General features: G+C 42.4%; 1 protein-coding gene across 6 annotated transcripts in view; it reads left to right on the top strand.

The window, feature by feature from the left end:
* Nucleotides 1-23,583, top strand: part of ADAMTS17 (ADAM metallopeptidase with thrombospondin type 1 motif 17) — a 185,653-nt gene that overhangs the window by 32,154 nt on the left and 129,916 nt on the right. For all 6 annotated transcript variants that reach the window (XM_080607246.1, XM_080607242.1, XM_080607243.1 and 3 more), the window contains 3 exons: nucleotides 10,741-10,824; nucleotides 11,395-11,552; nucleotides 17,465-17,508. In XM_080607246.1, the coding sequence (XP_080463372.1) occupies nucleotides 10,741-10,824; nucleotides 11,395-11,552; nucleotides 17,465-17,508 (286 nt within the window). The remainder of the gene's footprint in view (nucleotides 1-10,740; nucleotides 10,825-11,394; nucleotides 11,553-17,464; nucleotides 17,509-23,583) is intronic.

The following is a 23,583-nucleotide window of genomic DNA, read 5'->3' as shown; positions in this document are numbered from 1 at the left end:
TATGAGGAAAGATTTTGTTTTTCTTGTGTAATGCGCCTCTTCTTCCTCATATATGGGATTCACTGTATTTACCTAATACAGTCACAACTAAAAAAAAAAAAAAAAGCTCTTTTGAAACTAACTTTGCAATTTTTCAGATGGGCAGCATTTCATAGTTGTTTGGGAGCAGTGTTTTCTACCATGTTTTCTGTACTGCTATGGTTTACCTTGGAAGAGGGGTTCCAATAGTGGATAAACGGTCTCATCTGACGTAGTGTTTCTTGTTTTCTTTTTTGTTTGTTTTGATATTTTTTAAGGAGATATTTCCCTGTGGGTTGTTGTCATAGGAGGTAGTTAAATCGTTATTGAAGACAACAGAGTTGTATTGAGTTACAGCAGAAAGCCTGGCTTTGTCAGTTAGAAACACTTTTAATCTCTGATTTGCACATAATGAAAATGGCTGCTTCCCGTGCTGTATAAACCACGTCAAACTCCTCACCAAACTACCAGCTGATAGGAATTTCAGATGATCCTATTCTCCTTACCCCTAGACGCCTTGTGCTGCGTGGAGTGGTGCTGCTCGTACCTGTGAATAGTTAGGGGAGCTGGGCTTTGGAAGCATTTTATAAATTCTGCAGGGAATCTGCCAGGAGTGGGGAGAGCCTTGTGAAGCTGTGAGCTCATCTGAAGTGTGGTTGTTAATTTGTTAGCTGTCTAGTAGTATTCAGCCTCAGTTGATAAGGGAACACAATGGGTGCTCACTCAGTCAGTTGTTGGCAGAGGAAATAAAAAGACAATGGCTCAACTGGATGTGGACACTGAAAACTCTGCTTGGAGTCAGCAGGGGTCCTTCCAGAGGCACTTGCTCAAGGAAGTCTTGAAGGAAGCTTGTATTTCTGTGCCCATGCTATTGTAACTTCCAGGAACGGTTCATTCTCCTGACGACAGCTCTGTTTTTGCTCATGAGCAGCAAATTGGATTGGGAAAAAAACCACAGTAATTAACAATAACTGACTGGTCACGCTTCTCAGTGAAGACCTGAGTGGCAGATGTTCAGTGCGTAACCCAGCTATGGGACAACAGAGCTTTATAAGAGGTCTTGTATTCCTTTACCAAGTGCTGGTGTGAAGGAGCCCTCCTGTAGTGTTTTGCTGATTAAGTTGGTATTTTAACTAGTATTTTCCTTTAACGAGGTGCTTCCCTCTGTCCCTTCCTCTACCTTTCATTTTGCCATCTAGCATGCTGTGACAATAGTCACTTGATAGGGCATCATTGTGTCTCTCTCTTTATTTGGATTGGTTTGTAGGAAATGTCTTCTTTCAACAAGTCCATTCTTGTGACCATCCCTTCAGGCTCTGCTGGCTTTTTTACATTTAAGGATGTATTTGCTGGGGTCAGAAGAGCCTTATTTTTCTCAGAGCCATGGTCCCCCCACCTTTAAATTCACATACCATCTTTGCAGTGCAGCAGAACACAAGTTTGGCTCTGAACAACTCTGCTACTCAAGTCACTTTTTAATCTAACCTGATGCATGTTTATGAATGTAACATGTGCCAGGGCTGAGTTTCGTCCATGTTTCAGATTCTTGGGACCTTGTGAGGGGGGATGGATACGGTTTGTTTGCACTGGCAAGCCAGGGGTTCTCCTGAAATCTGCTCTGAAGTGTTTTGTCAGTGTGACAGTAAAGCTCTACCATTGTGCCTGTCTGATTCACAGGGGCTGGGACAGACCATTATTTATGGCTGTGAGATCTGTTAAAGCTTGTGTCTAGTCGTGTCTTGATGGTCTTAGTGCCAAATGGTCTATTCTTTCACCGTAGACATTAGTGCATCTCTATCTTGTGTAGCTTTATCCAACTGTTAAACATCATTTCGGTTGAATACACTGATAGGCCAAGTCCTAAACAAAAGTTGGCCTTGAATATTGTTTGTGCAGGCTGAGAAGTCCTGCAGAACATCTCAGCAACATCAGCTTGCTAGGTGTATTTGTATGTGAGGAGGTGATGATGGATTGGGTCCTGCAAACCCATTTTCTAAACAGATACTGGAGCTTAATTTCCAATGGGTTTGGCTGATGGTCTTTTAAGCTAGGTTTTGATGTTGTAGTATGAGCTCAGCCCTTTAGTAGACACTAGAGAGTGCACATGGAAGAGGAGTCTTGGCTGAGGAACACGTTTACTTGACATCTCCTAAGGTGTAAAGGCCAGCTGAAATGCTTCCCACTGTTAAGTCATTGCTCCTGGGGACTCACCCATGTGGTTTTTCTGCTGTATGATAGGATTTGAATTTATGTTTTAGCTTTTCAGCCTTCAGAGGAGCAGTGAGAGAGTCCCTCACCTTCGTCTGGCCACCTACTTTCCCATGCTTGTCGAAGCATAGTACCTTTCAGGCCTCTGCCTCCCTGAGGAAAGTGGTTGTGAAAGGCCAGCAAACTCAGAGGATACTGGGGAATAATAATAGGCGAACACATAGATCGCATCATTGCATAAATCTTTTAGTGCTGAGGCTATAAAACAAGGTGACGTTCAAGAAAATCAAAGGGAGTTTCAGCATTTCATTTGCCGTAACGAAAGCAGATCCTCACCCTACCAAAAGAGGCTGAAGAATAATTCAGAAAATACATTTCAGGAAGAGAGATGTGGTCAAGGTATGCCTTAGCTGAACCCTTCACTCAGCCACACTCCTTTAGTAGTGCCTGCACCAGACATGATGAATCTTTGTGTGTTAGTTTCTCATCTTTAAAATTTGTGGTATGTGGAGCAGAACGACCATAACTCCTTAGGAAAATAACTGTGACACCTTCCTCTGGTGCAGGATCAGTTGTGCTCTGTGTACCCGTGCAATGAAGCAGCCTCCTGGCTGCTTGGGGTCTTTGTTTCCTGCCTGCCTCACTGTGACTCCTGTCAGCTTTCTGTGGCTGTTTAGCTGGGGGACAGGATTTGCCCCATGATGTTAGGCAGTGCTTATTCAGCTACACTGCAGGATGGCGGGCTGCCTCTAAAAGAAACCAGAATGTTAATTTTGGCTTGGATACTTGCATTTAAGCAAATAGAACATTACTGGTCAGGGGTATATTAAGTTAACTCCTCTCTGTAAGCCATTACGTTTACTGTCAAACCACAAAACAAGCATTAAGAGGTCTTATTAATGCATTTTATATTTATAGACATTTTAAATAAAGTGATCTGCCTTCAAGTATTTAATATCTATTTATGTTACAAGAATTTCTGAAGGGGAAAAAAGTCAGCATTACAAAATACAGTTTTATTGCTCCCTTGGTAAATGAGAATCCTGGGAGGGGGGACTACTCTAGAATAACAGCTAAGAAATAAAGCAAAACCCTTTTGCAACCCAGAAATACCAGGTAGAGCTTCATGTAGGAAATGATGTGTTTTTAATAATATTCTGTGGTTCTGACCATCCCCCTGAACAGAGAATAGATTCACATTGAAGTTGCCTGTTATTTCTGAATGTCACTGTAGAGATGCAAGCTCTTCCATTTAATAATCTAATATTTGAAGTTGTATGACAGCTTTTTCCAAGATTATGGAAGAATTTTCCTCTCAGGTACTCTATAATGTATGAGTGGGAACAAGCATGGCTCCAAGGCTTTGAGCTAATTTTTTTTTTGATGTCACCACCTCTAAAATGAAATATTTTCTTGATTCCTCGCAAGGTATTTGATTCAGAACAATTGTACCCATGGGAGATTTGTGATGGCTTTGTGATTATTTAAAGAAAAAAAATAGCAGACGAAGTTGTCAAATGCCACCATGTACATCTGCAGCCTTAGCGAGGCAACAAATTTATGGGCATGCTGGATTCAAGGGCATGGATGTGGAGAGATGTCAGCAGAATTACATAAATGCAAAACCAGCTGCTGAAGTATATGTGCTAATCTTTTTGTAAGTTAAACTCCCTTGGAATTGATCTTTTGTACAGCGATGCAGTGTTAACATTTTACTTTGTCAGCTCTGTACATCCTTTGGCATGAGGGCATCTCCTGTTTCCTGCCTTTGTTCCTGCCCTCCTTCAGTAACCACCGGTATTTAGAACTGCATGTAAACCCCAAAACAAAGTGTCTTTATGGTAAAACATGCTTATTTTGCTCATCCATTCCATTGGTCTGCTTCTGGCAGCTGTAATTTCTTACTTCATTTCATCCATTTGGAGGCTATTTGGATGGATATTCTATTTTCTGTGAAGTCCTGTGTTGCTCCTGCAAGATAGGCTTCATCTAAACTCAACTTTAGGCTTCTCTGCCTGCAACTAGGAGACCAGTGCATTGGCTCTCTCCTTTCCTCTCCCCAGTGTTTCTTTCAGTATGTTCACAGTAGCTGCTGTTTTGGGATCAGTTCAGGAGCAGGTTTTGAAGAACGAGACATACACTGCTTTCTGCAGTTTTATGCTTTTGTTTTTTCTTGTTTCATTTTCAGCAGTTAGACAAAAAGGAGATTATCTGTCCTCAGAGGCAGATACGCTGGCCTCTGGTGCAGCTGGTCTTCACAACTCGAGCCTTCAGCTTCCTGGACAAAAGTCTGTGATTCAAGTTATTGGTCATATTGGTGTTTTTAATGACGAGGAATAACTGGCTTCAGCTAGTACTTGAACAACAAATTGTGAATGTTGGCTCCTTGCAATTATGCAGAGCTTGCTTCGCAAATGAAGTTCTGCTGAGACAGACAGTCTGCACATTTAGGGACAAAGATGTCTGAATTACCAGGACCACAACAGTGATTTAAAAGCTGCTTTCTGTGGGTTTGAAAACCTAAAATAAATAACAGTGCATTTTTGGAGCTTTGGAATAAGTGAAATTTGTAGCTTGGTTTTGAGCTTGACTTTTTCTGAGAGAATACAGCAAGCACACAGGGACACGGGTAAGTTACTGTAGTGTGTGTTAGTTCTCCTGCAGCTGTTCCTAAGCCATGCGATTAGTGTGAAAGCCCTCTGCAATAGCAAGCAGTAACTTGAAGTTAGTGATCTTTTGGATGTCATTAAGAGGGAAAAATTTTATGTTGTTCTTTAGGAATAATACTGCTTTACTCTCTGAAGCCTTTTTTAACACTCTGCAGATCATTTTTCATTTTGGATTTCCCCTGTGAGAGCTTTCTCTGCGTTGAAGAAGCAGATACAATCATTTTTATCATGCACGTATTGATGGATTTACATCTCTGTTCTCTTGGGTGCTGGCACATAAAGTCTCCAGAGCTGCTGCTGATAATCAGCTCCCTTGCCCTGATCTGGAATTTTCATGATGGGAATGTAAGGGAATAGGATATAAATATTTGATCACAGTCTACAGATTTCTCTCCAGCAGTCTCAGGAGAAAGAGTTATGTCAACTGTATCTTATAAAGAACATTAATATGTTATTTTTCATAACGTTTAAAAGGGAAATCTGAAAGCTTGGCTTCAGGTGGGTGTCAGAAATCCTATAGCACTTTTCAAAACAAGTAAAAGACAACCTCAGTAACCTGACTAATGCTTCTGCTGCCCAAACATCTTCCAGCAGCCAAAGCGATGGGGACGCTGTAGCTTGAATGCAAAGCTGGGAGGATGGGGAGGGGGGAGAGGAGGAAGGGGAAAAAAAAAAAAAAAAAGACGACATTCACCCTCAGGGTTGCTGTGCTGAACTCCAGAACATCTGAAACACACACGTCTCCCTCCCACCATCCACCTGCAGAGGAAGCTCTTGAGAATTTTTTAAAAAAAAAAAACAACAAAACTGATGTACTTCAGTTTTTCTCTTATCCCAATTCCTCATGTCTGGGTTGTACTTTATGCATGCTGGGGCAGGCTTGCACAGCTTATGCCAAAGCTGCATTTATTCTGTCCCTTCCATGTCAACGGTATAAGGAGAAAGAAGGGCAGGAGGAATGCAAACAGGGGAGGAGGAGAAAGACGGTTCAGGCTTCACACTTTTGTCGTTTCTTGAGGGCATTCTGAGCAGTAAGGCTCTGTCAGGAAAATGTGTACAAAGGAAGGAGATCTCAGAGAAATGGACTTTTTTTATTTCCTTGTTCTTTTGAAACTCCTCTTCCATTATTCTGTCTGTTTTTTAAGGCTCATCACTATACCTCTTTCTGTTCCCAAAGCACTCTTTGTGCTTTTGATGACTCCTCATAGGATGGAAGTTAAAATAACATAGTTCACGTTCGACAGGGTCACCAGTGCCTGTGACTGCGTTTCAGACACATTGACAATTTTCACACCCCTTCCCTTCAGTCCAGTGATCAAGAACTTCCCTTGCTCTTCCAGCTAAGCTGCTTTCTGGTGCTGTGGTGACAACCTAAAACAGCAACCTTTGCATTTTGTTCCATGGCAGAGCTTAGCAAAGCATTAGTAGGTTTCACGCAGCTGGCTCTTCTGTTCCCAGCTGCTTCATTTTATTAAAAAGTTCTAAAATACCCCAAATATTCTTGCTTTCCTCATGTTAGGAGGCCACAGCAACCTCAAGGGTGTGATGCAATTGCAGGCTTGAGGGAGGGTGGCCCACAGCATGGTGAGTGGGAGGGGAGGTGTCTGTGAGTCAGTCTGTCTAAAAATGCACGCTGTCCATGCGGCAGTAAATCTTGAGAACATCTGCACTGGGAAATCCCAATCCTCCTCCCCTGGTACCAATTATCTCAGCCATCTTACATGGTACTGTTAGCTCACGAGCCGATGATAGCCAGTTGGGCACAGTGAACAGCTTTTGACATGCAAAGTGGGTGACGTTTCCCTGTAGGCTAGGGGAGAAGGGCAGAAGGTGGTCACTGCCATGGTGGAGCCTGACTTTAAGCAGGAATAACTTACGGTTTCAAATTCTTTTTGTCTTAAATGGACACCTGGGCTCCGTGATAATACTCACTTTGGGCACAACCTGCCTTGTACAATCTAGTGTAATTCTGGCCATGTGCTGCCAAAATGGCTGTGAATGGCCTGTGTGGAATTCAGTCTCTTATTTCCTTGTCAGGTCATTTAAGGGCTGGTTGTCTTACTGAGGTTCTTTCTAACCTTAAACACAGTTATTTGAGACAGTTTGGGTTTTCGTTTAAAAGGCCGTGTACTGGGTGTTAGCATCAAGGCTTTGGCAGGAGCGGCTCCTGTGAGGAGATCGGGGTGGCTCCCGTGAGGAGACCGAGGGCTGCCCTGCGCCGGACGCAGCCGGTTCCAGTCAGCTCCACAGCGGTGCCACCACAGGGCACCAGCTGGTGACACCTCTGTGAAAATGGGTTTTAAGAAAGGGCAAAACTCCACCCAGGCAGTGAAAAGTGAGGGAAAAAAGTGTGAGGAACAGCCTGGAGCAGGCTGGCGTTCCCTGGAAGAAGTGGGGCCGGGGTGAGGAGGCTGCGCTGGAGCAGGCTTACCTGACAGGAATTGCCCTCCATGGAGAGGACCCACGCTGGAGCAGGGAAATCGGTGAGGAAGGAGCCGCAGAGGGGAACTGTTACAGGCTGACCACAACTTCCAGCCCTCTGCCTCTTAAGGTAAGGAGGGAAGGAATGAAGGAGTGAAACTGAGCCTGGGAAAAGGGGCCTGGGGCAAGTTATTGGTCTAATTTGTGCTTAATTGAGGTGGTCCTGTCAGTACCGTGATGATAGTATCCATCCTGTACTTACTTTATCAGTGAACGAGAGCTGTTTGGAAGATGATGTTTGTTTGTGCAAACCAACGTGCAGGCAAACTTTTAGGTCAGTTTTCTTGCTAATTTACCTGTAGAATTTAGACCATTTTGAATGACAGTTTTTTTTTTGCAGGTGGAGCTGTACAGGTCCTCGCTGAATCTTTGTAGAACTTTCTGTATAAAATTTTACAGGGGGGGTTGCTAAGAAGAAATAGAGGAATCAGTGAGGGCAGATGAAGCTGGAGTGTCCTCTCCTGCTTGGTTCATGAAAGAAGATTGGAAATTGTAAACGGTGTATTTTGACATTGTTCTGCAGTTCTGGTGCAGGACCATCTTAAATCAGAGTGCTGCAGTCTTCTTCACCTGAGCTTATGGTCACACTTTAAATCCTGAGAAACAGTGCAGAGTTGTGAGAAAAATACAACAAAAAATATTGGATTACTGTTTTCTGGCAACAGTTTGTCCGTCTCAGAGGAAAAATTCTTGAAACTTCAGTAAGAAATGATTTACCCCAACCTGTAGGTATTGTTAGCTATTGCACTTTCTTGCCTTTTGCTAGGAATACATCATCTACTTAAAGATTGGTCCATCTAGTTAACTGATAGGCATGGCCAGAATATGCACTGCCACTTTTGATTGCACCACATCTTCAAAATTCAGCTGTCTGTCCTAAAGCATCGGGAAAAACTCTTCTTTCTAATACACTGGAATTTGTTCCCCAGTGATACTGAGCAGTCTGCCATAATCAGTTCGTTAGCCCAGCGCTGTGGTGTTAGGCAATTTACAGTATGTTTATCTGTACACACATTAAAGTGCTGGTTATGAGTGCATAGGAGCCAGTCTGGCAGAACAGAAACAAATGTCTTGTCTCCCTTTTAATCCAGAGCTCATGGACTGAAAGGTCTGGTTCAGCCTCTGAGGCATTTGGAGTAGGGGGCAGAAGCAGAACTAGCTGAGAGATCGCTGATAAGAGGGGGTCTGTCTCTTCTCTAGGTGGCATTGTGTTTGAACGCTTTAGTTGCACTGAAGTAGAACAGCCACTTGCACCAGCCAAGCTTACTTAGTTGAGGGAAAGAGGTTATTGTTCTTACTAGACAGCAGGAATCACCACAAGCCCAGGGTTTCTTTGGGCTCCATTTAAGAAAGAAAGCAAACAAAGGTTGAATAAACATGTGAAGTAAAGCCTTTTTTGCATACAGCATGTCTTTTTGGCTTAGTATCCAATTGTTGCTACTGCCTACAAGGTCCAGCACTTCTCAGATTGCTGATGGATGCAGATACATACAGAATCAAATTATCCTTTGGATGGAGGAAGCACAAGAGAAGAGAAAAGAAGAGGGTCTGACAGCTTTGAAAACGATAAGCTAAACTCTTCAGTAACTGGTTTGCGTTCTGCAGATTTTGTCACTGAAAACTGCCTTTTGAAGTCAGTGGTGTTTGGATCTGTTGTTGCAACACCTAGAGACAGGCAGCTTTTCTGCTCAAATGGAAAGATCATACATTAGGCCTAGTGATAAGAACTTACTTGCTATACCGCCATTTTATGAGTAGAAGCTTTACAGGACGCTAGCACTGGGCTAGGCAAATCAAAGGCATCCTTCACAGGATCATGGCAAATATTCGTTAGCCTCTCCAGTGGTGCATGAGAGACTGACTTGATCAGCGTGATGCTCCATTGACCCTTTCAGCTGAACGTCCAGGTCTCCGTTTACAAATAGGTGAACTGTCAGAGCCCTTGTCTGCAAGTTTTGAGTTTACACCCCCTACCCAGCCCCCTCCCTGGCTGTAGTGAGAGGCCTTAGCTGCTCTACCAACATACCCCCGAGGTAAGTAAATAGTACCAGCACTTGTGTGCATTTGTATGCCAACCGCAGGGCAGATAAACGGCTCATTGTGCTCATACTGAAGGTCAGTGGGTCAAATACTGAGCAGTGTCTGTCTTGCAGTCTGTGCCTAAATTATAGGAAACGTTTAAATGTATGATTAAATCCAACCCCAAACACTAGCGTGCTTAAGAAAGCTCTTACGCTGAGCACATTCCTGAGTATTTGCACAAATAGGAAAAATACCAAGTGTTGAAAACAATATCCGAAATATGTTCATGTCTTGAGTTTCTTGTAGGAAGTTAGCTGAGCCTGTGTGATATTTCTAGCCAAGTGAGACATGGATAAGGAATATAGCTTACTTGAGACCAAGTCCTGCAGCCACGAGTCAAGAGTCTCTCTTCAGTGGTCTTGTTTTGTCTGTTGTTGTTTTGACTGAACAGGGAATGCGGTATTCATCCAAAAGTTATTATGGGGCATTTTAAACCCTTTCAAAATGAACCCCTGCTTCACCTTTTTCTTTATACATTCTAGTTAAACCATTTGTACACAGAGAAATGGTGGAGTAAAATTCTGGCATCAATTAAGATCTTATATTCTAATCTATAAGAATGACGTGAAGTATCTGAGCTGGAATGCAAAATCTGGAGAAACTAGTAAGGTAGTTTCCGGTGCTATTTTTGTATTTCCTGAGGCTTGTGTCATTATGTGCTGCCTTATTACTATTCTCTTATATAAGATATGAAAATAACAGAGGGAAATTGCTTTTCCATTCTATTTCCTGAAGTCTAAAACACACCATTATTATTTCATCTTGCATTCAGATATCTCTGATATTTAAATGCTGAAGATCCATATTAGTTGGATGCTTCGTAATGTATGTCCGTGTTCCTAAGGCTTTGGAGTTCCTTTGGAATATTGCTCTCCTTTCCTTCATTGCTCAGCAACCCTTTCTCTCATATATTCCGCTTAAAAGTATTTTTCTTTCTGCAGCTAGATTATGGTTTTGTCTGTTTTTTATTGTTTCTGTCCCCAAATGCTGGAATGCTTACTCAAATTGGTCAGTTGGTGAAGCCAAATGCTATATAGTAGGAGCAAATGTATTTTTGTAAGTGTCTTAGCTACGCTGTAGTATATGGAACTGTTAGAGTGGGAATACAATAGCTTGTAAGGTTGTTTATTTTGACCAGAGTAGCACAGCCCATTTGGTTTTGGTTTGGGTCTGTTTTCTGAAGGAGAAATGTCTAACTTTAGTCACAATTAGTTCCTTCAACCTTAGTGTGTCCTGGCATTGTTACTGATGTACTGTGGATGTTTTCTTTGCATTTTAACAGGTGTACAACATGTTTCAACATCAAAGTCTTGGAATTAAAGTCAGCATTCGAGTGACAAAACTGGTCCTGCTTCGCAATCGACCTGTAAGTTCTAACTCATTTTTGCCCTTCTGCTGTAATGGTGCCACTGTATTCTCACAGGCAGAACAGCATCCCTGTGCTGTGTGGGTGGGAAGTGTGGGTTGTCTGGCCATAGGATCACAAAATAACTGGTGCCTGCCTGCCACACTACACCGGATAGTGTTACGGGTAAGAAGTACAAGAGGCCACAGGAGTGAAAGGAACCACAGTCCTTTTATTTAGCCTTTCTGGTAAATCTCTGTCTGCTTATAGTTGTGAACCAGGCTAGGGAATTAACTGTTAGAAAAAAATAAAAATTATATGGCTTTGGTATCAAAAATACAACTTCCAGATTTAGGAGACTTTGGAAGCTTGTGACTGCTGCCAGCTGATGGTTTTTGTTCTGTAGATCAAATGGCAGAGGTCAGTGTGGGTTCCGAAGTCCCTGCTTCGCCCACTCAGATGAAGCTGGTTTTGCGCTTTTCTTTCTCTCATAGCTGTATCTTGGATCCTCTGTTTTTTATCAGAGATGCGACGTGTTGTGTAAACGCTGTGACTGATATTTCTTATTTTGTGTCCCTTTCTGTCCAAAAGGCAAAGTTGTCTATCGGGCATCATGGAGAGAGGTCTCTGGAGAGCTTTTGTCACTGGCAAAATGAAGAATATGGTGGAGCAAAGTACCTTGGTAACAACCAGGTTCCTGGTGCGAGAGATGACACTCCTCCTGTGGATGCTGCTGTTTTTGTAACCAGGTATAGTGAGGTCAGCTTTATCAGTTTACTTAACCAGTACTGGCCATAGTCAGTTATGAGGTTATCTGGTCCAGCAGTAATAGAAGAAAAAGATCCATTAATGACGATGCATTTGCTACCTGTGTGCTGTTTGGAGGGCTCAGATCTGTCTTGTTTTTGTGTATGTTTAGTGATGTTGTGCAAAAGCATTGTCAGTCACCATAGCGTGTCATAGTCGGGATACAGGCAAGATACTTTTTTCTCGGACCAGCTGATGTAAGTAGAAAAGAAACGGGTGAGGTTTTGGAGGACAAGACCTTCATCCTAGAAGAAAGAAGCTGCCAAGTTGAGAACACGGGTAACAAGTGCTCTGAGTGTAATTAGGTAGATACGCATATTGAACAGTCTGAGAGGAGAGATAGTTGGCACCTGTGAAGCATACAGGGTGTCAGTAGGAGGGAGGTGGTGAGGGAGTTCTCTCTTAAGAAAGTGAGAGATGAATACCAGAAACTAAATTAATTTTCTTGCTCTTTGCCTCGGGAGATAACCACTTCAACATCCCTGCTCTATCATAGCTCAAATCAGTAGTTCTAAATTTGTATGTTTGAAACCTACTGCATTTATTTCAGACGTGAAATAATCTGCGTGTGAATATTACAGCAAATTTCCTCACACCCTGCAGCCCTGCCTATTGATATATCAAACACGTCAGGGTATGGCCCAGATACAGTAAATGAAAGGAATGTTTTCCATGTTAACCTGCAGTCTTTTTTCCTGCAACTTCGCTACCTCAGCTCAACCTCAGAATACAATTCAAGTCCTGTGTTCCTCACAGTCACTGTAAATTTTGGGTATCAAATCGGTGGTCTTCTAAGTTGATTGCATACTTCAAGGTTTACACTAAGAATGCGTTGTTACAGAAATGATCACTGAATAATTAAAGTGAGCACAAAAATACAGTGTAAGATGGATGCTGTGTGTGCTACAAAGACACTGCTTCCTACCCCTGTCTTTCCTAGTTAGAGACAGGAAATGTCGGTATTGCAGCTTAATATTATTCACCTCTGTTGCCTTTTTTCCTTGCCAACAATGCAACTAGAAATGCATGTTTTTGCTTAAACTGCGATTCTGATTGCAATTGTCTCTTGTGTTAACCACCACATTGCGAATTCTCCATGGGATTTTGGTGAGTGTTCAGTAAAATAGCTGGTGAGCAGGGCGTGGAGCCAGCAAAGTTCCTAAGAGTGCACCTTCACAAACATATGTGCAGTTCCCCCAAATCCTTCTTTCTCTCCTGTATTCAGTGTAGTCCAACCAAGCACTTAAGCAGATACTTAACATTTTAGACAGGGTGAATAATTCCTTTGAAGTCAATGGGCTGAACATCCTGGTTATAGTTGAGCATGTGCTTTATTGGATCAGGGCCTAAATAAATAACCAACATTTTTGTTAAACTCATCTGGACATCCAGTTGTCCTGCATGACAAGTGAGGCGGACAGAATCTTTTCTGATGTGCTCTAAGCACAGGGTGGAGGGAATGAGCAGTGCATTTCGTCTGTGCATTCTCTCTGCAGCTTATAAAATTGAATGCGTAATGTCAGGCTAAATGAGTTGGACTCAGGCATTTGAGGAAGAATTGTAGAGATGTTCACTGGGCTCAGTAAATTTACAGGCTTTTGTGATCAAAATAGCTGGAGAAATATAGGTTCAATTGGGTTAGAAACTAGGTTCACATTTTGTGAGTAAGTTCAGGCCAGGGATCCTGCAGCTGTGTAAGAGCAGCATTTTTTCTGTTTCATGGGCCAACAGTGTTTACTTGTATCCTTCCTTATTGCTGCGTCGTGTTGTCGTAAGCCATCCTGCCTCTGCTGCATAGAGGATGCCGTGTTGCTTGGAAGACTTCTGGCCCAGCAGCCTGATTCCTTTGTCAGGGAAATAAGGGTTTCTACTCCTGGCTTTGGAAGTGTGTGTGTGTGTGTGTGTGTGTGTGTTTCTGTCCATCCCTTGACCACCCTCCCCAGGACTGTACAGAAGGACCAGCAGCAGAGGATATGGGAGCAACAACATGTCCAGTACAAGCAATAGCGCCAGAAAAAGCAGAAGCTGAATTTTTCAGCAGCTACTTTAGCAGTAGGAGAAGATTATTTGGGGTCAACCTCTAAAGAAATCCCTCTGGTTCCAGTCTGGTTGTGTTCATTTGAAATAACAAGGCACACTTGTCTTTTGGAACTTCACCTGAAAATGGTATTCCCCATATACTCATTTGGATGTAAACGTAGATGACCTAGGTGGCAGGTACATCCCTCCTGTGGGATATTAATAGTATCTCTACCTAATTGACTTCCGGGTAAGAAGTATACTTTATCTGCGAAATTAGATGTACCACTGCCCAGTTCAGTAAATTAAGGAGACAGTAGGTAAAAAATCTCTTACAGTCCTGAAGGTTTGAGTATAGTGCAGCGGTCTCTATAATCTTCACACTTTCCATGTCCAAATTCTGCTTTTGAACTTACAGAAATTCAGATCTTCGGCACCTACAGGTAATATATTTCATATTTTGATGAGCAGCTGACCAGAATAGCTTCCTTCTGCAGAGTCTGTATCTTAGACTTTTATCCAGCCCTCCACCTTCCCATTAAGTGGGCAAGTGAAGCAATTCCATATGCGTTCAGGAAGCTGGGCTCATAGAGCTACTAAATGTATATATGTATGGACCAAGCTTTCTTTGGCAAGTTTATACCTGTACCAGTTTCCTCTGTCCTTTAGCTGTGTGACCCTGCGGGGTTAAACTGGTCAAAAGATGTCATTTGAAGGATGCTAGTAAGTAGCCACTGAACAGAATATTTCTTGTTCATGTTGCACAGTTGAACAACTGTCCTCCTTTCTTACAGGAAGGACTTGAATTGCAGAATTCAGCTTAGCACAGTTAGGTATTTTTTTCCAGTTCGTGTGAGCCAGATGGAAGAGTGACTTTAGGAGGAGTTCTGAGCTCTTCTTTTCTGGCTCTTTTTATTGAACAAAACAACCGACTTATTGTCATTTTTTTCAGAAGAATTGTTTAATTCTGCTAATGAAAACAGTCCACGATACAACAAGTGATAATGACTGAGAATTTCGCAGATCTCTAAAAGATCACAACACATGTGCTGCTTGATTCAGCAAGTGACTAAAAGTGAAGAGGAAATTTGCTTCACTGCTATAGTGTGAGATTTCAATACATTATCCAAACCTTGGTGTGATAAGGTCAGATCTGGCCTTGGATTTGAATTGCAGCTCCCGAAGTAAGAGTTTTATTCCAACATATCTCTATAAAGCATCCCGCTAACAAAGCTGTAGTCTCTGTGATAAGAGATACTCTGCACATGCAGTGAATATGAAGGTATCTTTCTTATATCCTTATAAAGTATCATTATGGCATTATTCATGTCAGGCTCTTATTTCAAAAACGTAGATGCAATAAGGCTCAAAAATGCTCCAGAGAGACCTGTGATTGAAACCTTTTTAAAAGCAGATCCGTTTCCGTACCATGATGGGGCCATCTTACCTCACTGCTGTGACTTACCCACAGGTGAGACAGATCTGCCTTAATGCCTTTGAGGTCTTTGGTCCCCCTTGTGATTTTCCAGGAAAGGACTGTAGGAGTTTCAGTGTATAGGTTTTTGTTTAGGCAGCTTGCCTTTGGAAGAGGCAGGAGACCCGCTGAGTTCATTTGTGACATGCTTTTCTGTTTGGCCACAGAGTTTTGGGTTAAAACTTATACAATAGGTCTGGATGATTTAAAGCCTAGCGTTTTGATACAAGGTCTTTGAATAGAAACATGGTGTCTCTTGCACTTGTGTTTGTGACACTCTTAAAGGATGGGCTGGGGAAGTTTCATATTTGCAACCCCACATGCAGTGAATCGGGCAGCTGTGTTCAGCTCTGACTGCTGACCTGTCTCAAGTCCTACCCTGACCAGACAGCATCACAGCACTCTTTACAGACAAGGATTGTTCCACCTCTGTAGGAGAGTCTGCAAGTTGTGCTGGATTGCTTAAACCCTTTGTTTTATGGCATGGTGGGTAATTTCTGTAGGGAGCTACCTGAAAGTGCCAGACGCCTTTCAGTGTGCAACACAGAGCGCAAGGAGCAAAACTTGCTGTGCTTTATTTGCAGAGCTGGCCAGCCCCTGAGGAGAGATGCTTTTCTAGCAATGGCCTTTTGCCATCTACTAATAGTTGAGCTATCTGTTGTCACAAGAAAAGCATCTGTTTGATTTACCAGTTTATATAACGTAATAAGTCCTTAAATAAACCTCTGTCAAGTTGGCTCTGGGAATTCAAGCAGGCGTGCTTGTGCCAGCTCTGTCAGGAGACTGTCATTAGTCTTCTTTGGAAAGGCTGGAATGCCAAGGTGTCGAGACACAGTAAGGCTGTGGTGAAAAATGAAAGCTGGGGCTGGTGTGTGGTCGTAGCTTCCATTTTTGTTTTGTTCCTAACTGATTTTTAACACTTTGCTTGTTATGTTTTTTCTGCATTGAAGCATGGTGAGATTTCAGCATCTGCTTAGCAAGAGCTTGTGATAAGTTTTGTTTCCCTCCTTCCAAGTCCTTGGCCACCTGATTTGTGATTTCCAAAGAGTTTGGTATGACGGGTTTGCATTTGTTAGCCACGGACCTTGACCTTAAATCCCTTTTCTTACAAATCCTACTTTCATTATTTTTTTTCTTCAGAACAGAAGTATTTTTAATCTTTCTCCATTCTTCCTCCTGCCAAACTCTTAAAATTCCACCCAAGACTCGGGCATTTCAAACAACACACTCTAAATGTACTAATGTAATTCTCTCGTTAGCCTCTCATCAGGGTGAGGAAAGCCACGACAGAGATTATGGTTTCTCGGCTTCCCTTTAGCCATACGATGCTTTTTTCCATCTCTTCTTCATAGCAGGTGGTGCTGCAAAGTAGGACTGAAGATAGTTCCAAAATGCTTAGGCCTAAGTGCTTATTGAAATATATTCAAACTATTAATTTAGTTAAAAAATACTTCTCACACTTCTCTCTCATGAGGAAAGTCGTTTACAAAATCTTCTCACGTGCAGTGGTATTACTTGGACGGTGAGCTTTCAAGGCTTTTCTTCCTGTTTCTGTTTAGCACAGCTCCATGGATCCCTGGCAGGATCTGTGGATGCCAGTGGCATACGTAGTATCTTTTCCTGCCTTGATGAAATCTAGGGAGACTGGATGAGATGTGGAGGGATAACAGAGACCAAATGAAGTCTATTAAACCTGTGTGTGTTGGCTTTGAATCATAAAATGGCAAACTTGACTGTATGTTTAGCTGAAGCCAACTCACCTAGCTGTTACCTGGCAAATTCTGAAATTCTCATATTTGTTTTTGTGCAAACATCTATCTCTCTGTTTAGTTCTGCTTCTTTTTTTTTTCCTTTCCTATTCCAGTGGAAGGAGAAAAAACCTGAAGAACTGAGAATTTCTGAGTATACATGATCAGTTGTGTGTCTCCAGGCAGTGTCCCCACATATCCCTTTCTCCCACTTTTGCTGGTGCTATTGCATCACAGGGTTTGTGTTCCTTTCTGTTACAATTCTCCTCTCAAAATAAGAGGTTCATTTTTAATCCAGGTGCTGATGAAGTCTGACGTCCTAGAGTGACACAGTTCTCTTACATGACGTGGCAGTACTCTTCTGCATGCAAAATCCGAAGTATTAAATTGGACAGTAATATACGGAGCTGATTCATATAATTGCTGGTAATCTTGCAGTAGCAATCAACATCGCTATCTGTGTTGTCATCATGTAGACTCCACAGCAGTTAAATAAATAAAAAAAAAAATCCCTCAACACCCATGATATGTGAGTCATGCACCACTGCTTTTTCCTAGCCTGAAGTCTGGAGGCACAGGATGCATTTGACTTCTGTTCTGTTTTGCTTTCTAGGACAGATTTCTGCGTACACAAAGACGAGCCTTGTGACACTGTGGGTAAGTCAAAGAAGTAGGGGAGAGTATTTTGATAGCCACCTCTGTGCTGAGAGGAGCTTTCTGGGCAATCTTTCATTCTTTGTTTTACTGTAATGCTGCTTTTGCTATTCTGAATACCTCTGTGATGCAAATATGGATTAGTTGAGCAGGGTACGAACTATAAATAATCCATTAAGTTCTAACCCCTCCTAAGCACTGGAGGTCTCTGAGTTCAGGAAGTAATCTTAAGTGATTCAACTTCTTTGGAACAGATGTAGAATTTAGATAATTGGAGATTAAGAAATTGTCTTTTGGTTTGTCTGTGTGATGTACCTTTCAGTGCTCCCTCACCTAAAACGATTTGCTAACTAACGAATGTATTGCAGTTGTACGAATCTGTGTAACACTCCCAGTTCAAACTGGCACTCAGAGAAGAATACCTCATTGTGGGAATGCCAAGTTAAATCTTCTTTTCCGCCTCCAACTTCCGAACTGCCTTTAATCTTACCCAACCCCTGAATACACAGGGTCCTTACATCCTACTCTCTTTCTTTCTTTCTTTGTTTATTTATTTATTTTAATTAGGTAGCAGTAACCTTCACTGTATCTGTTCTGGTGGTTTTTATTTAGTCATCACAGTAGCAGCAGTGTTTGGAGGCATAACTCAACATCCTCTCTGTGATGATTGTATGATTTTTTTTAGACTTGTCTCAAGGTCAAGGTGCCCCTTATCCTACATTCTGTGTATACTTGGAGTGGGTACTGAATTTCAGCTGATGTTAACTTCAGTGCTTGCGGAGACACTTGGAGACTAGGGCTTGCTGTGCTGACAGTAGTGGGTGATAAGGAGCGTGGGGGAAAGTCTTCAGCAGAAGCTCCGAGGCTACCTATAGAAGTCTTATCTCAGATTGTGGATCCTTCCCTCTCTGTGTTGTGGAGACTGATCAGGTGAAAGAAGGAAATACAGAGCTGAAAAATGAATACATTTTTTTTTCAAACACGATCAAGGCCTGACCTTTATGTCCAAGTTTACCAGAGGGAATCCCTCACAATACATTTACTCTTTATCCAGTGGAAAGCACACTTCCACTGAGCAAGGTTTTTATCCTATGTACCTGCATGTGGAGGTGACTGTGGTAAGATACAATAAAGAAGTAAAGAAAAGAAGAGAAGCTGACAGAAGACACGTGCCGACTCAGGTCAGAGCTTTTCCCATTTTTAAAGACAGTATAGTGGAAGATCTCTATGCAGGGAATGATATTATGATAGACAGCATGACTAAGGAAATGTTTTTATGACTTATTTTCTGTTCTTAAAATACCCGAATACTTTCTGTGCTGTGACTTGCTGCAGACTGTGGGCTCCCATGGTGAAACTGGAAGATCAGAGTGATAAAGATTAAACTCGTTTCTTACTATTTCCAGCATAGTCTTTCTAAGATATTGAGAAGCTGAATGTTCCTGGGAGAAAACCAGTCTGGCCTCTTTGCTCTCTTGAGCCTACTTTTCTTTCCTTCTCCCCTGACAGTTTCACTGTGTACACTAGCATCTTCACTTGCACATTTTTTATGCCCCACTGTTTCTGTTGTTTGAACCCAGAGGCAGTGTGCCATATCCCTGAGTACAAGGAAACGCTCCATCATATGATACCATCTTACTTTTCTTAAATCCTGTTGAAATAAGTAAATATTTTGATAACATCAGTTTTCAAGCATTATTGCCTGTGTCCAAACTGTTGAGTTACTGCAGTTGTGTCAGATCATCTACAAATTTAGGCCATTATCTCTGTGTTGCGTGTATTGGCAGCATATTTTGAAAGGTTTCTTCAAAACCTGAAAACCAGGAGTTACTCTGGAGGAGCTGTAGTCTGAATGAAGTCCAGCCAGGTTACACCGCGCACTGATACTTCATCCGTCCCTACCTCAAGAAATGGTGCTTAGGCTTAGTGGCTGAACGTAGAGCCTGAAAGAAGATAACCAATTCTTCTGGTCATCGGCTCGCTAAGGAGTAATGCGGAGGTGCAAAATGAAATTGCAGAACGCTGGATTTCGAGGGATTCACCGCCATAAAGCAAATCATATTTCATGTCAGAGTCCTTACATGAGTCCTAAACCCAAAAGACAGTGTCTGATAATTGAAGGCAATGTGTCTGATACCCTGAATCTATCATATTTGTCATTTGCTTAGAGATCATGGTCTCTGCTTTTTGTGGATGGGTACTGTACAGTATTAGCTTCATTTCTCTTTCTCTGCCAAAAGTATTGGTGATATATACTGCTGAAAGTTAGCCCATATGTAATTTTTTCATATTACAGATGTTAGACCAGAAGGGAATTTAGCCTTGTGGTGTTTGGATGTGTCACAGCAGAGGAAGAATAAATTAAGGAATATATTCTGTGGCTTGCCATCAGTTTGAGAAAGGGGCTACTGTTGGTAATAATGAATTTTAACTGCGTGAAAGATTTTCCAGTTTTCCTCCTTGGTCAAAACAGGGAAAATAGTTGTCAGTCACAGAGAAATAGGTTTTAATATCCACTGTTCTGTGCCCTGTATATATAGATAGATTATGTTAGTGGCAACGTAGCGTGGCATGTACTTGAGTTTTGTACAAATGCAGTGATCAAAGGAGGCTGATACCCATTGGTATGGCATACTGGCTTTTGAAGAATTATGTTGATGCTTCAGCTATCTCTGTTGTTGCCAGGTTCCTGTTCCTCACTCCAGCTCCTGTAGACAGTCCCCTCCAAATCAGCAAGAGTATCTGTGAGAGCAAGAAGCGAGTCCAAAGAGTGACACTGCATTTGGGTCCTGAAGGTGACGCTGAGGCTGTAGCGCTACCCAGAGTTCTCTAGAACAGCAACTTGCTTTGATTCTTGCCTTACGCTTCACTTTTATATATGGAGAACTGATCTCACCAGATGCGTGTGTGTTTTTATACCCTCTCATGGATGAAGTTGGCCATTGCAGTGTGGTACACTGCCATCCTGTAAAGGAAGAATCATCTTCTTGGTGAGCAGGCAATCTCCTAAACTAGGAAACTGAGGCTGCTGCTCTATATAAGGCACAGAATCTGGACTCTAGACTCCTGATTCCTATTCCCAGCTTTGGCACTGGATCATTGTGTGACATTTGGCAAGTCACTTATGTTTGGAATACTTCTGTCTACCTCTATGAAATGGGGATTTTGAGTGCAAAGCTACAGGAGATTGTATGGCTTAAGTAATTCACATACAGAGCAGTGCAATGTCCTTGAGCATATGATGCAAATATAAGTCCAGAATCTAATGTTGCTTAGTCATGTTTAAGAGCATATACAGACTCCATTAGATTATGTGCACTAAAATTAGGGGATTTAGAGCATTGTGAGAAAAGTTGTTATTTTTTTGGTGACATTTCCTTGATTTTCTTTACAGTATGAGAAATATGCAAGCAAAACTTTCTTTGGTGGAAATACTGAGGCTTAGCTGTTGTTCGGAAGTGGGATTATGAAGTTTAAATGGTTTATAAGAGGTGTTCATTTGTGCTCAAAAAGATCCATATTGAAAAACCTGTCTGGAATCTTTGCCTGCCATGCAGACACAGAGAGAAAACAGCAGCAGGAGGTTTGTATTTGTATTCTGGCAGGGGCCCCTCACTGAAACCAGTTGCTCTGGGGACTTCGTTCAAATTTTCTTGGCCCTGCTGCCAAGGTAGTGTGGAAGGTTACATAATGGCTGAAACAAGCTCAAAAATGGTGAAAATATGTAGGTATGTCTTTGTGGGGTGATACCCCACTGGCTGTGTCAAGAAACAGAACCACGTTTGCTTAAGAAATAGTTTGGTAATGCTCATCGCCCCGCATGGTTGTGTAAGCAAGCCCGAGGAACGAATGAATTCAAAAAGGAGAGGGAGAGAAGGAAAAAAAATATGCCTGCGTGCAAAGCATTTGCAGCAGTTGTGTTTCAGTCGTCTCAGTTGCTGGGACCTCTGCTAGGCTCTGCCGTTTGAGCAGGGAGGGTTTGCTTTGTGCAACATAGCCTCGACACACAGCAGTCAAAAGGTTTGCAGTCTGCTTCTGCTTCAGACTCATCTCTCGTGATGTGACTCTAACCAGGTCTGCCGTTTCCTGCAGAAAAATCTTTGTTCCAATTGAGCCGCCTCTAAGCCAGCCAAATTGAGAGTTTAATGTCTAGCTATTAATATCAGGCTGCAGCTTGGAGCCTCGCGCGTTGTGAGGATCCAACCTTTCTGTGACATAAGCAGATTGAGAATGCCCCTTTCGTTCAATATTTCCACTGCTAGTGCCAAATAAGCAGCTTTACGGTTAGTTAGGAATGATCCTGCATATTTCAAGGCAAAGCTTGGCCCTGATTCCTCAGTGTACATGTTACCCCAGATCCAAGCTGAAGCTTCCCTGTATTCAGCTAATAATAAAAGTGGGGGCAGTGTGGAATTGGGAAATGGAAAATGAGAATGTGTCTTAAATATCCTTAAATTGCCCTGGTTAAAAATGTCTTTACCTCTGCTGCAGTCACATGTGCTTTTCTGTGGCTTGATGTCGGGGAAAAGAAAGCAGAATACAGCGTATATGCTGCAGATGGGCAGGTTTAGTTGGAGAAATAGCTGCCTGGAGAAAACCGAGCATCAGAGCAGAGGTGACTGAGAAACAGTTTTCCAGACTGTTTCCACAAGTGAATCAATGTTTTGCAAAAAACAGTCCCATCTCCTGGCTGGCTTTAATTAAAGGGCTCAAAGATAACTTACAAAGAGGGTCCTGAAGGTTATAAATCCTTCTATAATTTGTGACTTTTTTTTTCCTGAGTCTTCCGAACACAGACCGATACGTGACTGGGGGAAGGCAGGGCTCTGGTTTTGGTTTTGCCACTGTGCTGCTTGGGGACTGTGCAGACGACATCCTTTGGTGCCAGTGTGTTTGTACCATAGTCCTTCCCTCCTTTCACCGGTGTGTAAAGTGCCACCCCAGAGAGCTGCATCTTACGGGGCTGTTAATTAGTTTTCTCTCCCCTGATAGTTGCACCCTGTTTTTTTCTTGGGTTTATTGTAGCAAAGAGTTTTGAAATATGCCCGGCTTTTCCAAGTATGACATTGGGTCTGCACCTCCATGTAGATTTGATCTTTCTGTATTCCATGTAAAACACCTGAATGATGGACTATGCGTTTTTACCTTTTCCTTGCTGATTTGCTTGTGCAGTCAGGTGGCTTCCAGTCCACAGCAAGTGACAGTTCTTACCAGTCCTGCCTGCACCATGTACTGTCCATTTAAATCTTCCTCCCCGTGTAATATCGATTCCAGTCCCCTAACAGTGTCACAGCTGAGAATTAATCCCTAAGGAAAGGGAAAAGACTAGCTGGTTTGCTGCGAGTGGAAAAGAAAAGGAATTCTCACATTAAAAACATTTTCCATAGTGGTTCGTGTTGAATGTTTCTGTATATTCCAGGGCGGGTTTTTATTTGATGCCAGAATAAATAGAAATACCTGCTGCTTAAAACAATTCATTAGAGAAGCAGTGCCTGGCTTTAGCAAAAGCCTTGCTGGGACTGTCCTCCAGACCAAAATCAAACACACTTCAGTGCATTAAAATGAGCAACGCTGCAGGTTAAAATGTCCCTTAAAGGGACACCCTTCGGTTGATTTGCTGTTTGTGAAAGAAAGGGACCTCACAGCGCTGCGAATTTCTCTGTCAGCTGTGGCTGTGCAGGGCGACGTAGAGTCAGGCTGCCGGCTTTATGAAGCCAAAGGGAGCCATGGTGCAGCAGTGGAAGACTTTTTCTCTTGCCTTCTGGTTGCTAGGGAATAAATACTCGGCTGCACAACCCAGACAGTGCAGAACTGTGCTATTGGGCATATTCATCACTACCATCTCTCATGCCCCACCCTACCCACAGCGGCCTTCCAATTTCTTTTCACCAGCTAGCAATCTCTCCTCCTCTGAATTCTCACTAAAAATTCTTGTGCCAAGAGAGTGTAATATAAGATTGCATAAATTTTAATAGAAGCACTGGGATGAACACAGCCACTCAAGTAATCATGAATTCCTGCTGCCGTAACCCTTGCTCTTCCTCACTTAAGTGTCCTGCATGTGTTTTTCCTTCTTGC

Source organism: Anser brachyrhynchus (assembly GCF_964034855.1).
Source record: "Anser brachyrhynchus genome assembly, chromosome: 11".
In the NCBI taxonomy this organism is placed as follows: domain Eukaryota; kingdom Metazoa; phylum Chordata; class Aves; order Anseriformes; family Anatidae; genus Anser; species Anser brachyrhynchus.
This window is presented reverse-complemented; position numbering and strand designations above follow the sequence as displayed.